This window comes from Lepidochelys kempii, chromosome 2 (assembly GCF_965140265.1).
Source record: "Lepidochelys kempii isolate rLepKem1 chromosome 2, rLepKem1.hap2, whole genome shotgun sequence".
Classification (NCBI taxonomy): domain Eukaryota; kingdom Metazoa; phylum Chordata; order Testudines; family Cheloniidae; genus Lepidochelys; species Lepidochelys kempii.
The window spans coordinates 70,867,272-70,885,480 of NC_133257.1; the positions used below are offsets into that span (position 1 = coordinate 70,867,272).

An 18,209-nucleotide genomic window follows, 5' to 3' on the forward strand; every position below is an offset into this window, starting at 1 on the left:
CCATTGGCCAATGGGAGCTATGGAACTAGTGCTCGGGGTGGGGGCAGCATGCAGATTGCCCAGTTGGCCTTCAGCAATTACACTAAATATTGTAAATATGCCTTTAATTAAATTCATTTTGGTTTCTACGTGTATATTTCCCTGGGATATACAGATTTCAGTTATACTTCTGCTCTTTTGCGAATCTGGAGGGTCTGTGTGGGTGAAATATGAGTAACTTACTCAGGTTTGTCTTTTTAATTGCTGTGCATCAACTCATTGGGATTACAGCAGAATATCAAGCAGAATTCGAAGTGCTTTGCAATTCTGCACTAACGAACAAGATTCTTTGTGATGAGACTCCTACGTTAACTATAAGATACACATTTTAAAGTAGGGTTTTAACCTCTGTTCCAGAATGTTGATTTAGAAATAAAACCGTATATTAACCATAACATAAATTCAGACTCAGTACAGAGCAAAATCATCTACATTTTATTTGTCCTGATTTTTATGCTTGTTTAAATGAATGTTTTAAGTTTTATTTGTGATTCTGAGGTTCAAACTTGGCCTGCTTGAAAATTGTACCACTCTTTCTGTCAGTAGTATTTAGGAAATAAAAGGTATATTCCAGAAAATTATTTTGGAATATACATAGACTGATAAGTAACATAGTCCTCGGAGTGACAGCACTGGAAAACCTCTAAATAATCAAGTAAATCATGAGTGTGAATTTAGTGTTTGACAGTTGCTAGTCCTGGAGAATAAAGTTCTCTAGGTATCCACAAAAGAAAAAGCCTACACTCTGCCATTGTGGCTCAGCCTTGACCTAGGGGGAGCTAACTTAGTCTCTGTTCATTCAGTCCTTGCCTGCTTTGCTGAGACTGAAAAAAAGCTTGCTAGTTATAGCTAATTGTAATGTTTTAAGTTGGGCAAAATGTATCAGATGAATAGCTTCTCCGAAAAATGCATTTTTGGTTGACCCAAACCTGTTCACAAATTAGACATGAATCTGTCCAGTAGTTTTGACCAAAATAATAAAAAAAAAATACTCTTTTGGCCTTGAGTGGCATGAGGAGGTGGAGGAAACCTTCCTTATAACTTTAAGCCCAGGGATTAGAACACTCACCTGGCATGTGGAAGACCTAGGTTTGACTTCCCCTTCTGCTTGATGTGGAGAAAGCATTTGAACTTGGGTCATCTATGTTACAGGAGTTGGCCCTAGCCACTGGGCTTTGGGATATTCTGATGTATCAGGCTGTTCCATTGTGGATAATTTAGTCATTGGATCAGGAGCTTGAACTTGGTCTCCCACATCCTAGGAGAATACCCTAAGCAGCAGGCTGTAGTGTCATTCTCACGCTCTCTCTCTCTGGCCCAATGACTTCATTGTCATTCACAGTAGCAGTTCATAGTCGTTCTCCACATCAGGCAGAGGGAGGAACTGAACTCTGGTCTCCCACATCACAGGTAGTGGGGCAAATAAAACAGATTTTTTGAATTCACTGCATTTTTATTGGATTTTTTTTTTTTATGGTTCAACCTGATCCAATTTCCCCCCACAATTTTTCAGAATTGCTAGTGAACCAACAAATCAATTATTCATTCAGCTCTAGTAGTGATGGGAATTTTGTGATTCAGAAGCTGAAAACTGCACTGAGACATGCAAATTTCTTTACATTAGTATCAGAAATTGCTTTACATTACATAACCTAGATAATCATAGCCCATTAACCCTTGCTTTATCAGAGAAAGGTTCAAGACTGGGTGGCTTATTCTACCCCACTGGGATAAGATTCACTTTCTAATTCAAGAATCTGTCCAGCACTTGAGACTTGAAATGAGACTGCCCTTGGATCCTCTGGAGTAAATAAAAAATTTGCCAAGACCCCTTGGTTCAGTTTACTTCACAAGGGAAAGTTCCAGAAAGTTGAGTGAGCCAGCTTTGTCTGCTTTGTACTATTCTGGCAGCAGAACATGGATCTAATGGGCTGGTTAATCTGGCCCTCAGTGTTTTAAAGAAGGGGTATGGCCAAATTCTGGAGCTCCCTAACCAAGTCTGAACTTTCTCCAGTATTTATAGGAAGAGAGGTGTGGCCCAAATGGGGGAGGGTTAGTTTGAGAAAGAAAATCATCAGGTAGGCTATTTTTCATTCTTCTGTGCCCTTCTCTGTGCTATCTATTGAAGGCCCCTGTTGTTGCATCTTTCTGCGTCTGTGAAAAAGAGGAGAAACCTGATTTGCCTTCGATGTCTGTATTACTGTGGATGAGTTTTACTGCATCAAGAACATTTTATAAATATGTTGGGAAATCTTATATTTTTGTTGAAATACTAAAAATGTACTTTATTATAAAATGTTTTAACAGTTGATTAAAAAGAAGAAAGGGAATTGTGTGCAGAGAGAAGCCTTCATTAGACATATTTTTCTCTTCATCTAGATCTTAATTTTGCATCCTATTATTCATATTATTATAGTGTAAATCAGAAGTCAACTTTTTTCATTAAGTAATACTTTCAGAAAAGCAAGTTCATACAGTTTTAGAAAACAAAGCACAGTAGCAAAGATAATTAATTTTCATATCAAATATGTGATGGTTTTCTTTAATTTCCTGGCTCCTAGCATTTTTTGGCAACTGCTATCACTTTCAGATGTTTGTACAGTATATAAAATTACATTACAGTCCTTAAATTACACTACATATACTTCACAATCACAGTAATTATAGTAAATTTTGGTATACATATAGTTAATGTTGCACACACAACACACTTGCTAACTGAAGATTTCAAGGAAGACGCTGAAATTGTCAAAACCATTTGAGTTTACATTTCCTTAACTTTTTAGCGTCCATTTTTGAAAAGTTATATGTATAATGATTGTGACACTTTCTAGTGCTCGGGTTACTTTATTTGTTATGATATTGCCAAGTTGTAGCTAAATCTTAAAATTAATGTATTTATCATTCAGTTTGTAAAGCTTTGGTTTAAATTTTATACTTGCAGATCTCCAGTAGTCAAGCATCACCACAATCTGCTACTACACCAAGGATGGAAAGTGCTAAAGGAACCACAATTGCTACCTCTTCTAGAACTCCTCCATCACTCAGTCTTCAGGGTCCCTTGTGTCCACCTGTGTGTCCCCCAGCTCCATTAGATGAATTGTCTCCAGACAGCATTGATGCTCATACATTTGATTTTGAAACAATCGCTCATCCAAACTTAGAGCAAGCCCTTAAGCAAGGGTCTTTGGACTTGGATTCACTAGCAGAAAGTCCAGAGTCGGACTTTATGTCAGCAGTGAATGAGTTTGTAATAGAGGAAAATCCATCATCTCCTCATATTGTAAGTGATCCACAAAGTCCAGAAATGATGGTGGAGTCCCTCTATTCTTCAGTTATCAATGCAATAGACAGTAGACGTATGCAAGACACAAATATTTGTGTAAAGGAGGATTCTCTAAATGTTCGTATGGAGAAGTGTAGAGTTGTTGCCCAGGAATCACAGTTTAATTTAAGAAACATAAAAGAAGACCTTTGTCACTTTAGAACATTTGTACAAAAAGAACAGTGTGACTTTTCAAATTCTTTAAAATGTACATCAGTAGAAATAAGGAATATTATACAAAAAGTAAAATTTTCACTTGAAAAAACACTGAAAGATAAACATCAAAAAGAATTGCAATCTTTGAAAAGTGAGTATGAAACTAGAATTGATACATTGCTAGGAGACGTTGAAGAAAACAAAAAAAAGATTAAAAAGTTAACGGGAGACTTAATAGGTCTTGAAGAAGTTTTGCAAAATAAAGATAATGAATTTGCGATGGTGAAGAATGAAAAAGAAGCCGTTGTTTGTCTGCAGAATGAGAAAGATAGGAAATTACTTGTATTGGAAGGCCAAATGAAGAATCAGAATTGTGAAATTAAAGAACTGAGACAGTCACGTGAGATGGTATTGGAAGATTTGAAAAAGCTTCATATTGAAAATGATGAAAAAATTCATCTTTTGAGGGCAGAGCTTCAGAGTTTGGAGCAAAGTCACCTTAAAGAATTGGAAAACAATCTACAAATCAGGCATACTCAGGAATTTGAGAAACTAATAGCTGAGCACAAGGATTGTTTAGATAAGTTAGAAAAAGAAAACCAGCAGAGATTCGAACAAATGCAGGAATCTCATGCAGCAGTTGTCCAAGATAAGGAGCAACAGATAGAGGAGTTAAAACTCAAAGTTTCTGATCTGTTTGACTTGAGGTGCAAATTAGAAGTTGAACTTGCACTGAAGGAAACAGAAACCGATGAAATGAAGATGTTGTTGGAAGAAAGCAGAACTCAGCAACAAGAGATCCTAAAGTCCTTTATTGATAAGGAAACTGAAAATTTAAGAAAGGAGTTAGATAACTTAAACCATAAGATACAAGTTAATAATGATGAATATCAAGTGGGCCTAGTAGAGCTAAGAACTTTAATGACAATTGAGAAAGATCAGTGTATTTCAGAATTAGTGGACAGACATGAAGAAGAAACAAATGTACTTAAAATTGAATTAAACAAAGTAACCTCTTTACATCAAAAAGCTTTTGAAGTAGAAAAAAGTCTCAAAGAACAAATAATAGAACTACAGAGTAAATTAGAAGTGGAAGCGAATGCCCTAGAAAAGCAAAAAGAGGAAAAATTGGCTGTGTCTGAACAGAAGGACAAATTTGAACATCTTATTCATAATCTTGAGGAGGAAAAAGAACTGTTAATAACTAACCAGGAACAGGAAAGAAAACTACTTGTTCAAAGGCTCAATATTGAAAAAGAGGATGCAATACGAATGACCCTTAAAGAGTTTGAATTACAGAGGAAAGCTGTTGAAAAAGAACTCTTGGAAAAAATACAACTACTTGAGATGCAAGTAAATCAGAGGTACTGTAAGAATTAAGTTGTACTTTGTTAGTGATCTAAAAATAAGATAATTCAACAATTTTTGTGGTGTACTGCATTTACAAGGTAGTCTACAATATACCACCTTGGTTCCTAGACATTTATGATGCAGTTTAACTATTTTGACTTAGAGTTTCAAACTGTTAAGATTCATAGATGGTAACGTTTTTTTGCATCAGTGGACTCTAAATTAATGAATTAACTCAATATTTTGTAGAGCTAAGTTACATTACTGTTCCTTAACACTCTGGAAAGAACTTTAAAATGAATAGTGGATTTAAAACCACGTTTAATACAAGCTTTTAAAAAAGTCAGTGTCTAATTAATCTTAAGGTTTGAAACATATTTTTAAATGTTTTAAAAAAATAGGGCTTTTGAATTTCAACTTCATAAACTACTGAAAACTATCACACAGAGATCCTAAGCACAAGCAGAGTTTGGTAGATTCATTATTTTAACATCAAACCTTTTTATCCTTTCACTTGGGGTGTGCAATATTATCTTCTCGCCATCTTGTCCGAAAAAAAAAGACATCTATTAAAAAAAAAAATCTGAGTAACTCAGGGTTGGTTCTATGTAGATTGTACATCATCCACATTATTTCAGGGTACACACTCTGCAAATATCTAGTTATGGTGCTGGTCCATGGTACAATGGACATTTCAGAAGCGAGTATATTGTTATGGTACATAAAAGCTGCTTTAAGAAACCATATTCCTTTTTTGGCAACCAACCACTCATTTGCTGGCAGCAGATAAACCTGCCACTTGCCAGCAACTGTTCCATGATAACTTACATGAAATATATCATCTTATGCCTCTGAAAGGAAGTGTGAGTGTGGCAACCAGGATTTCATTATGTTTACAGAGAAAGAAGATCAAATGTTTTAAGTGCTGTGCAAACGTCCTTTACTTCCATAGTCACATAAATATAACAGAGGGCATATTGTTATTTATATTGTTAGCACTTAGTAGCCCCAATAAAAGATCTCATTGTGCTCGGTATAGTACAGATGAGTAAGAGAAGCAGTCTCTGAGTTTTCAGTCTAGATTTGATGATATGGTAGGTAGATAAAACAGACAAATGGGCTTGGGGAGTAAATTGAGATTATGAAATACCAATGAAATAGACAGAGCTCAGAAGAAAAACAATGTGGCCCAAGATCTGGATACAAATTTAAATGAGATCTTTCTTTTCTTTTTAAATGTCAGTGAGTATGATAGAGTTCTAAAATTACTGTTTTTTCTTGAAATGTAGAATTCAAAAATATTATACGTTTGCAGTACAAAATTTTAAAAAGGTGAAATTTGATTTAAATACTAGTTTTATCCACATCAGTTTGATTTTAACACTATCGTTTGTATGGTGAAATCTCTATTGTCAGTACTACATACAAAAAATGTACATTAAAAGGTTAAGTTTATACAGTCATGTACTCTTTAATTCAATGCAACTTTAATTCAGCCTGTTTATACACTATGGTAGTCTTTAATTACATGATCACATACTATTTTTTCCATAGCACCCCTGCCTCATTCAGTGCTCAGAATGGGTGATGTGTACTGAAGAGGTAACAATCCTCTACTACAGTGGTTCTCAACCAGGAGTAAGCATACCGCTGAGGGTACCCAGAAGTCTTCCGGGGGTACATCAGTTCATCTAGATATTTGCCTAGTTTTACAACAAGCTACATAAAAAGCACTAGCAAAGTCAGTACAAATTAAAATTTCATACAATGACTTGTTTGTTCTGCTCTATATTCTATACAGTAAAATGTAAGTGAAATATTTATATTCCAATTGATTGATTCATTTTATAATTATATGGTAAAAATGAGAAAGTAAGCAGTTTCTTCAGTAATAGTGTACACTTCTGTATTTTTATGTCTGATTTTGTAAGCAAGTTCTTTTTAAGAGAGGTATAACTTTGGAATATGCAAGACAAATCAGACTCCTGAAAGAGGTACAGTAGTCTGGAAAGGTTGAGAGCCACTGCTCTACTGAGTACTAAGTCACAAGCAGTTTTCCAGATGCTTATGACATTGTCAAATTAGGGTGCATTTTCACGAGGGTGGCAAAAGGAACATCCTGGATATTAGTGTTACACTCTGCCAAATATCATATTCTTGCTCCCAGGGCAAGGAGTTGGTAGAGCTTCTTAGTGAAATAACTGTAGGAATTAATATAAGCAAAAGAATGTCATCCCTAATTTTGCTTGGACATGGCTGAACTAGGAGAACTGAAACTTTCCAAAAAAAAAAAAAACCATTCAGCCTGAGGCAGACACCCAGCATAGAAAAATTCAGCCAGGCAGTTAGTTGGGCAAAGATATAATCAATTAAAAACAAAAAAACTGAGGAGGACTTGTGGCACCTTAGAGACTAACAAATTTATTTGGGCATAAGCTTTCATGGGCTAAAACCCACTTCATCAGATGCATGCAGTGGAAAATACAGTAGGAAGATAGATATACACAGAGAACATGAAAAAAATGGGTGTTGCCATAACAACTGTAATGAGACTAATCAATTAAGGTGGGCTATTACCAACAGAAGGAAAAAAAATTTTTGTAGTGATAATCAGGATGGCCCATTTCAAACAGTTGACAAGCAGGGGAAAAAATAAGCATGGGGAAATAGTTCTTATTTGATGTAATGACCCATCCACTCCCAGTCTTTATTCAAGCCTAATTTAATGGTGTCCAGTTTGCAAATTAATTCCAATTCTGCAGTTTCTCGTTGGAGTCTGTTTTTGAAGTTTTTTTTTATTGGAGGATCTTTATAATAGAAATTATTTGGCAAACTTTACTGCAAGCTATCTATATTAGACAAGTTTCCATTAAAACGGGACTTGAAAAAGCTATTACCAGTGACAAATAGGAAGCTTTCTCTGGCAGTTATGGGGCATGTGTACACCTGTTCATATCATAAAATTGCTATAGTGGGAAATTTCCCAGAAGTGTTAGGTCTTGTCTACATGGAGAAGTTAGTGAGCAGCAAGATAAGATATAAATTTACAGTGCACAAGCTATTTCACACTAATTCCCCATGTGTGCACTTACTATGCACTAAAAGTGCCTTTGTGTGCTTTAGCTAAATACTCTTTAAAGTGTAATAAACTAAACCGTTCAAGGCATTTTTAATGCACAGTGTGCCCACATGGGGACTTAATCAGACTAGCAAGTGTACAGTAAATTCACACCTTAGTTTGCTGTGCACTAACTTCCTGTATAGACAAGCCCTTAATGTAGTCATAAACACTGATATGAGGTCTTTTAATGGATTCTTCTGTGTGACTGGATGACTCAGGAGATGAATAGGATATGGAAAATGTCATTAAAAGATCACTAGTTCATTTCTTGACTGTGGAGTAATGACAAATAGACAAAAGCAACTAATATCTGGACAGAAGCCAATATGTACAATGATTCTGTCCTTCGTGGATAGGGTTTTTTCTCCACACAAGAAATTTAACTCCTCCAAAATTTAACTCTAATTGGCACCCATGTTGGCCATCTTAGAAAGGTGAAAGATAATTCAGTCATCATACCAAGTCTAACTTCAAATGTCTATTGGTGGTCTCTATAGAACATCATTGAAGCACATTAACAGGGCAGCATGGTAAACCTTTCCCTTTCTGTGTTTTCTTAGTCCGTGAATAAAAAAGCAACACATAGTGTAGAGCAGGGATGGGCAAACTTTTTGGCCCGAGGGCCACATCGGGGTGCAAAACTGTATGCAGGACCAGGTAGGGAAGGCTGTGTCCTCCAAAAAGTCTGGCCCCCGCTCCCTATCCGCCCCCTCCCACTTCTCACCCCCTATCCAACCCCCTCGCCCCCCCGCTCCCTGTACCCTGACTGCCCCGATCTATCCACACCCCCGCCCCCTGACAGGCCCCCCGGGACTCCCACACCCTATCCAACCCCCCCTGTTCTCTGACCACCCCAGAACCTCTGCCCCTCGACCCTCCGCCCCTGACTCCCCCCCCCCCCCCCGGGACCCTCTACTCAACCCACCCCCCGCCACGCGTGCCTCCGCCACCCCCTTACCATGCTGATCAGAGCGGCAGGAGCTTGGCGCCCTGCTGCCCGCACGGTGACGTGACTGCGGGGGAGGGGGAAGAGCGGGGGAGGGGCCGGGGGCGAGCCTCCTGGGCCAGGAGCTCAGGACCCGGGCAGGATGGTCCCGCAGGCCGTAGTTTGCCCACCTCTGGTGTAGAGTATGCTGCAGAAATATCCAGGATGGGGAAAGTTTTGCAAATAGAGCAGTTTCTCTGCCCATTATGAATCGTGTAATGGAATCTTTTGTGCTCATGTAAAACAGAAAGGTCCTTGTTTGTAAGGTCTCATCCCAAATATGCCCACGCTGTATACTGCACTTTAATAAATAAATTCCCTTCACAAATGAAGAGTTGAGTTGATTGTTGCATGATTTAAACTTGTTCAAGGAAGTCTAGATATTTCAAATCCGGTTTCTAGCTCATTAATCCATCCCTTCTGAATTACATAGATGTGTGATGGGGAAAAAAAGAGGAAAGCAACACTTACACAAGCTTCTGCATGTACACAAAGCAGAGTATGCAATATTGGCTGTGATATTATATGTACATTGTTTTGTTTGTGTAGGGCCTAAAGAGTTATGTTTTTTTAATAATCTAGCTTTGCAAACAGTGCATATTTAAATGTTGGTCTAAGCACCATATTTTCAAAGAATAATGTACAACTTTTAAAGGTATATACTTTTTAGATTAAAGGAGTTGTGTGCTTTCACACTTATTAACTATGTTCAACTTTAGGCCCAGTTCCAATCCCATTAAAGTCAATGGCAAAATGGAAATAAGTAATATTGGCTTGCTTCATCTTTCAGACACAGAAATGTACTCAGTGGGTAAAGTTTTTTTTATGCATTGTGTTGAAGCCTTTTATTGGAAAGTTCTTTTAGAATGAGTAAAGTACAAGAACAAAAGTGAAAGAGCAAGCAAATTTACAAGTTAGTATACTGTAAAGTCTGAAACTTTTAATGTCTTGTACAAAAGTTGCAATGATTTTTAAAAGTGCATATTGTCTGTTTTATATAAAGGGATTGTAATTTTGATTATTTAATAAAGGTAATCAAATCTAGTTTTTTTTTCTCAAACTGCATTAGTTTTAGGCTTGTTGTTACGCTTCGAATCTCAGGTTTATTTGATATACCATTATAGTTGATAATGAATGAGGTCATAGGTCTGTAAGGAAAGGAGGAGGAAGGGGGAAATGAATTCAATAGTTCCTATTATCAGTTGCTTAAATAAAGGTTGTAAATCTAAAAGAACTCTCTTGTTGATTCCAGCATTAGTAACTGAGAAACGCAACTAATCAGCTTCTTCTGCTCACTGGCCGCTATTGCTTTGGTTGCAAAGAAAATAACACAAGTGCAGTTTGAGAATGTGAAGGAATTTGCATAAAAGATATGCTAGGCACAGAGATGGGAGTTGAAGAAGTAACCTCAGATGTGCTTGGAGAGATGCACAGAAACTGAGCATCATGCCTAGCATGGTAGGGTATGTAATAGGAGACAAGTTTCTGTAATTATTTTCCAGATATGGACATTGATGCAGGAAGATTTTGAAAGGTGTAGAGGTGTAGGGAGAATGACTCCAGATTGTGAATATTGGCAATGGAGGGTAGATTTGAATTGAGGAAGTGAAGAGTGTTTAGGAAGAAAGATGACTAAACCCAAATTCTTTATTTGTATTACGGTTAGAGCTGATGACATACCTTCCATTGATATGTTTCAGACATAATGATATACAGGACTGGACAAAAAGAGGGAGGCCAAGAGTGAAGCACATTTGGAAGTGGTCAGCGCAGAGATAATGGTTAAATCTGTGTCTGCGCACTGTCATATAGGACTAAGATGCCCAAAGAACAGGTATCAACTTACAACAGAGGCTTGTTCGACCCCATCAGGAAGGGGGCAAAGGGAATACAAGGGACTGCTAGGGGAGATTCTTAGTGGTAGTCAGATAAGTAGGAGAACAAGAACAGTGCCATGAAAGCCAAATTACTAAATTATGAAGATACTTAAGAATATGGAGGGGGCGGAAGAGGAGGAGAATGAACCATAAACCCCATGACTTAACCAAAGAGAAATTGCGTATAGTACATACTTAAAATAAAACCCAGTCATTTTACAAAACATAGCAGTCTGAAAGATCAATATCTGAAGCACTCATCATCATCAATAAAATGTAACAATATTTGAAAATAGCTTTTTAATTACAATGCATGCTTCTGCCCAGGGCTAGCAGTGAATAGCCATGTTTCTGAAGAGTGGATGTTAGAATTTATGATATTACAGGTGATAGAATTGAAGTCTCTGAGATGGAACTGTGCAAGCTTTCAGTAGTATCCCTGAGAAGCCCTTTTTCTGAGGAAAACTTTTTGTTTATGACAGGCACACATCATCTTAGTTCATTGTTGTTTACCACAGCTGATGCCTGTTCTTCACATATATAAAATCTTGAGAGATTTGGGACTTTATTATGATTCAGTGTTATATATAGTTATGGATGGAGCAGAAGTTTTCAGATTTTATTAATCAAAAGTATAAATCTACTTTTCTATCCTGTCCTCACTCAACAATCCTCATACTGGATTTTCATCTGCTTCCAGAGGTGGAAACAGAGACCAGACATTTTTCGTCAGTTATATTTCCAGGTTTAGGACTATCCACTAGGAAAACTTGCCAAAATTCTCTGCTTTCACATGCTGATCCAGGCAGATTCCAGGCTTCCTTGTAACAGTCTTTCTAATATGTAGAACATTTTGATTCCATTAAGACTTTTTAAAGAATTAAATAAGCTTTTTTTGGCAATTTTAAAATTGAGTGCAAAGTATAATTATAGATTATACTCGAGGCAATTCTGTGCCCCCCCCCCCCAATCTGCACATAGTATTTTAAAATTCTGCATATCTTATTTGTCAAAATAATACAGTATAATCAGTTTCAGTTACTTTGGTAAATTATTTCAAAATAGATGTCAGCAAGTGTGTCTGTAACAATACAGACTAAAAAAAGGGCTGCCCTCATGCGTGGGTATATTAGGTGCTGCTGACCCAGTGCCCTCTCACTTCCTTCTTACCTCCTGTGATGGTTGGTCGGAGCACCTTGTCTTGCATTGCAAGAACGTTAGCAGTTCTTCACAGCCCATTGTCTGTCTTTGTATATAGTTTGTCGGTACTTAGTTAGCCATTAAGTTAAGTGTTAGGTTAGTTTGGTAGTTAGAGTCCCAGCTGGGACTTCGCCCTGGAGCGGGGAATGCCCTGCTCTCCTGGCTTCAAACCATTCTCATCATGCAACAGGCCGATGTCTGAGTGACCCCACCACAGTTGTTTGAAGTGCTTGGAGGAGTCCCATATAAAGGACAAGTGCAGAATCTATAAGAACTTTCGCCCTAGAACCCAGAAGGAGCGGGATATTCACTTGAGGGCCCTCTTCATGGAGGCTGCACTTCATCCGGTGTCGGATTGCTCCCACTCGGATCCCACCCTGGCACCAGAAGGGATGGTGGCCTTGGGCAAATTATGTATGTCAGGCCATGTGCCCAACCCAGGCTTTCCTGGTGGCCAAAGAACAAGCAGGCCAACCAGCACCGCAGACAGCGTGCCAGGTGCCAGACTCGGCTAAGGTCCAACACTTAAGTGCAAGCTGATCATAGGCCTGCCCTATAGGGCAGTGGAGTGCGCTCAGTCCCCAGACCGCAGGCGTACGTCCCTATCTCCGTGCCTTAGGACCCTGGCATCGCGACTCTGGTCAGAAGACCCAGGTCCCTCATGCCCCACTCTCCCCCATGAGACACGGGATACTGGAATCGAGGCACTGTTCTCCTGTGCCACCGGTACCAGTGAGTTTCCCATCAAACGTCTCCACAGCGCATGTCATCCTCACCCAGACGGTCTCACAGATGTCTGTCTCCATTGGGACGTGATCACTCCCTGTCTCAGCACAGGTCTCCATCCCCCCAGTACCACTAGTTGGGCAGGCACAGATCCTTGCCTGTTGTCGGCCAGGGTTATCCTGCAGACTCAGGCCTCAAAGGCTCTGCCTTTGTCACCAGAAGGGCAATGGTTGGTCTCAAACTGGGAGTTCAGCCCCCCGCCAAGGAGGGATGATTTGCTGCCGACCAGCAAAGCTGGTGCAGCACCCTGCACCACCAGCATTGCAGCAGGACAGTAGCCCACTCAATGGCTGTACTGGAACCCATGCGGTGTGCCCATATTCCCACCAGTCCTCCCTGGCCACCTCGAACAAACCATCTCTGGCATCGCCGGCACCAGAATCGAAACACGGTACCGAATTTGACACTGGGGCAGTGCATCAGACTCCAATACCTAAGAAGCCATCCCTGGAGAAGGAAGGGGAACGTGCCCCTCCCCCAGTGGTGTAATCATCGTCGTCATTTCCAGATGAAGCGGTGGCGGATCCTTCCCAACTGGGCATCCCCCACCCTGATTACTTCAAGACACACCAGACCCTCCTTAAAAGGGTGGCTACCAACTTGAACTTAAAAACTGAGGAGGCTGCAGAGGAGTCTGAAGACATCTTTAACATTATATCGTCCTCTAGGCCCAGGTCGCACTGTCTGTCCACCCAGGAGTCCTTAAGATTGCCAAATCGCAGTGGCAGACCCTGTCTTTGATGCCACCTACTTCTAAGAAGGCAGAAAAGAAATATTAAATCCCTGCGAAAGGGTTAGAGTATCTGTATGCACACTCTTCAGCGGCGTCACTGGCCATGTCTGCTGTTAGGGACAGGCAGGGCCAAGTCAGTGGCACACAGAAAAGTAAAAATGCCAAGAGACTGGACTTATTTGGCAGAAAGATTTATTTGATGGCAAGCCTGCAATTTCGGATGTCTAACCCTGTTAGGCCGGGTACAGTTTTAACCTGTGGGACACCCTTAACAAATTCAAGGAGGCCCTTCCGCAGGACCAAGCAAAGGAATTCGCAGCTTTAGTGGATGAAGTCACAGTGGTGGCAAGGGGGACCTTCAGATGGCTTCAGTGGCTTTGAGGCGCAGCTCTTGCAGTCCTCTGGGTTATCCCAGGAGATGCAGGCGACTATAAGGGCTACCATTTGAAGGGGCGGGTTTCTTCTCCCAGCTCACAGACTCGAGACACTATGGCCTAACATCTGTTAGTTTTTAAGGTGCAACCGGACTCCTTGTTTTTCATGGCCTTAAAGGCTCCCGTGCCACTCTCCGCTCCTTGGGCCTCCATATTCAGCAGGCCAGGAAGCCGTTCTGCCCTTTCTCTCCACCACCTCCATAGTTTAGGTCTTGGGAGACTCCCCAGCTGGGCACCTACAGCAGAAAGGATAGAGACTAGGGTTCTAAGCGGTGACACCCATCATCTTCCCGTTCATCTGCTCAGCCTGGCCCTTCCAGGAACCAAGGAGGCCAGAAGCAGTCGTTTTGAGGGTGCACTTGAGGACGACGCCCCAGTCACCTCCCAGGATCCACCCTCCCACTCTTTTCTCAACTGCCTCTGCCCCTTCTGTTTGTCCTGGTCTCGGCTGACCTTGGACTGTTGGGTGCTCCAAGTAATATCCTCAGGTTACACCCTACAGTTCGTGGCTGATCCTCCCACCCACCTCCCTTCCCCGTCCCTCTTCAGGCAACTCCTCATCCCAAGAGTCGAGAATCTCCTGTGCCTAGGGGCAGTGGAGGAGGTCCCTCAAGACATGAAAGGAAGGGGGTTCTACTCCCACTGCTTCCTAATCCCTAAAGCAAAAGGGGCCTCAGACCCATTTTGGACCTACGTCATCTCAACAAGCCTCTCAAAAAGTTGACATTTTGCTGGTTTCCCTGGCCTCCATCATCCCGTCCTTGGTTCCAGGAGACTGGTTTGCCACACTCGACTTGAAGGATGCGTATTTCCATTTTATCAGGGCACAGGTGCTTCCTTCATTTTATGCTGGGCCACCGCCATCTCCAGTTCATGGTATTGCCATTCGGTCTCTCATCAGCCCCAAGAGCGTTCACAAAGTGCGTTGCACCAGTGTTGTTCAGATTTACCCATTCCTCAATGACTGGCTTATAAAGGGTTGATCCTGGGATCAGGTGCAGCAGCATCTTTATCTGGTTTGTTCCACCTGTCATGACCTGGGGCTGTTAATAAATGAGAAAAACTCTACTCAGGCCAGAGCCTTCCTCTCCAAGGCTCGGGTTCAAGCCATGGCAGACCTCATCTCGTACATGCAAACCCACCCTCTTACCACCGCTCACACGTGCCTGCATTTGTTCGCCCACATGGCAGCCTGCACTTATGTGGTCTGGCACGTGAGGCTCCGCCACAGTCCTCTGCAGGCATGGCTGGCATCGGTCTACGTCTTCCAACACACACAGCATGGACTGTGTGGTCAGGGTCACGGATCATGTACTGTTATCACTCACCCGGTGGCAGAGTCCTGCATCAGTATAGGAGGGAGTTTCCTTTGTGGCTCCGTCTCAGTCAGTGACCCTTGTCTCCGATGCCTTGGACCTAGGGTGGGGAGCCCACCTGGGCGATCTCAGCATGCAAGGTCATTGGTCGAGTTATGATTGCTCCCTACACCTCCAACGTCAGGGAGCTCAGAATGATTCACCTGGCCTGACAAGCCTTCCTACCTCACTTAAAAAACAGGGTGGTCCAGGTCCTGAAGAGAATACAGCAGCTATGTTCTATATCAACAATCAGGGCAAAGCCAGATTGTCTGCACTTCGCCAGGAAACCCTCAGGCTCTGGAACTACTGTAGACATACAGCATGGCATCCATCTCATAGCCACACACCTCCCTGGGGCCTGGAACACGTTGGCAGATCACCTCAGCAGGACCTTCTCATCTCGTCACGAGTGGTCTCTCCATCCGGAAGTGGTCAGCTTCATCTTCCAGAGGTGGGGAACTGCCCAGGTGCACCTGTTCACATCCAGGCAGAACAGAAAATGCCATGTTTTCTGCTCGATTCGGAGGATTGACAGACTCCCTGTTGGATGCTTTTCTGCTCCCATGGTCAGCATAGGAACGAAAACAGGGTCAGAATAAGATGAATAAATCCAAAGATGTTCAGACAGGATCTAGATAAAGAGAAGAAAATCAGTAATTGGACAAGAAACTTTGGGAAACTGTGCATGGCCATAACATGTAGCAGTTCTCCACATGCCTGGACCTACTACTTCTGAATTAGAGCAGAAAAAAGAGAGAGTTGAAGGACCAATAAGGCTATCAAAGAATTTGGACACAAGGTAAGACTGGTGATGCTGGAGCCAATTCAGAAAAACTCCCCAGAGCCAGAACACCAAACCTAACAGAAGCAAGACAAAGACAGCCTGTGACTATAAAATGTTGTATTATAATTGTTACGTAACAACAGGGTGGATGAAAGATATAGTATGTATACCCTTGTACCTTGAAATTAAACTAAGGCCTGGGGTCTTATTTTAGTTTTATCAATTACGTACAATAGATTGGTGTTGTTTTTTTGGAAAAATATGACTTAGGTTAGACATTGGCATGCTTCCAGGCAACCAGCAATGCTGCAATATCTGGGTTTTTTTCAGGAACGAGAAGACTGTAATTATGGTAAGTTGCTGGGACAGGAGACTGTTGATAAAGGCTTAAGGAGAGAAATTTGGGAAAACCATGCAGATCAAGGAGCAAGCACAGGTTTTCAAAAGTAAATCATACAAATCATATAGGAACTATGGGACTATGAAAATAGGATCAGGAAACTGGATGCTTTTGGCTGTGGAGAAGATATGGACTTATAGGTTGCAAAGAATAGGAAAAATGACTTCATTTTGAATTTGTGTACAGGAAATTTCTTACTGTCAAATATATTTAAGCAAAATATGCATTATATTTGTTTAAACTCATGAGGAAACGTGAAAGACTTCTGGGAAACAAAGGGTAAAGTTGTGTATATGTTTTAAGGGCCATTAAAAGCAATCTACCAAACAGTTTTTAAAAATTGAACTTTTACCCCCTTTTTTTGCTTCCTTCTATCTTTTTAAAAATAACAGAAAACCCTCCCCAAAACAAAGTGGCTGTGAAAAAGAAATGAGGGGAAATATACCAAATGCTCCCCTGCCTCCTTTCCTATTGCTGCATCCATTTACCAAATGGTGGAAGTGAAAATTGATGATGATGGAAATAAATACATAGGTGTGACAAGAAAAAGGTCTAAACTACACAATCAGATTATGATTTTGCACGATCACTTTTCACATTTAAATAATATTTTGGAGCACTTGTGTGTATGCGGGCATTCATATGTTGTACAAAGCCCATCCTCACTTTTTTGACCAGATGTTCTAATAATTTGGGTATATAGTCAACTAGGGGAATGAGTTGTAAGCTCCATTAAATGATTTATTGTTCATTGTCTCATTTTAAAATACATATGAAATTAAGAAAGCATCCTTGTCTCCTTCCTAAGGAGGATGCCAAATGCCCCTTTAATCATGGGGCATATATTTGCTACCTGAGTGTACTTTCATATTTCAGAATTATTGGAAAGCTGCTTTGTCTTTTAGTTCCCTAAAAGCTCCAGCTTGGGTGCTTAATTGCAGTTCACGAGTTGTAATTTGCTGTATCACCCTCTGTTTATTGCTCACGAGCAATTTGTTTATGATGGCGTAGCGTAAAACAAACTATGCACAGCATTTTTCTATCTGCTAGCCAGCTAAATGTTTTTGTCAACATGAAAAATAATCAGCATTATGGCGGCATTAGTAGGGACTCGATAGAGAAATTTGAGTTGAATTTTGCACTGGAAGCAGGGATTCAACCTCTTGGTTACATATGAAACATACAAAAATATGCTCCCCAAAATTAGAGCACTTAGAAAATGAATTTTCTGAGAATTTATGAGAATAACTTATTTTAGGATCAGTGGTCACTTTTTCCTGTTCTTCATAATTGAAAGTTTTCTCCTTCAGTGGAAACCATAACTCTGGCCTGTAGTGGCACCATACAAAACTTTCACTTTTGATGAAGGCACTTTAGTGTTTGTGGACCCATATTGATTAGACTGATATTTAAAGTTTACATGTTATTACGTGTATTCAAGTTTAAAAAGTTGATGACCACTTTCATTATGGAATGTAGCAAAATCTTTTTTCATAATTTCCAGCCCTTCTTCCCCCAGAAAATACGCTATTTTGCAATCTTCCAACAGTGGAAATTTAGAGAGAGCCCCAAATCCAGAGGGGAAAGTTTAAATAACATCTTAAAATTTTCAGAGATAAGTGTAATTTTTTTGCTTTCTGTTTGTAGAAAGAGCACCTAGA

The 18,209-nt window shown here is 40.4% G+C and overlaps 1 protein-coding gene across 13 annotated transcripts in view; it reads left to right on the forward strand.

Moving 5' to 3' along the window:
• RB1CC1 (RB1 inducible coiled-coil 1) overlaps positions 1-18,209 on the forward strand; it is a 169,135-nt gene that overhangs the window by 95,085 nt on the left and 55,841 nt on the right. For 9 of the 13 annotated variants that reach the window (XR_012157216.1, XM_073331179.1, XM_073331180.1 and 6 more), the window contains one exon: positions 2,984-4,884. Coding sequence is in view for 10 of the 13 variants with exons in the window: in XM_073331179.1 (XP_073187280.1) it covers positions 2,984-4,884 (1,901 nt within the window). In the remaining 3 variants the exon portion in view is untranslated. Of the gene's footprint in view, positions 1-2,983; positions 4,885-6,424; positions 6,612-10,676; positions 10,811-16,940; positions 17,099-18,209 lie in introns of all 13 variants that reach the window. The other 4 variants (XR_012157218.1, XR_012157217.1, XM_073331188.1 and 1 more) reach the window with 4 other exon arrangements.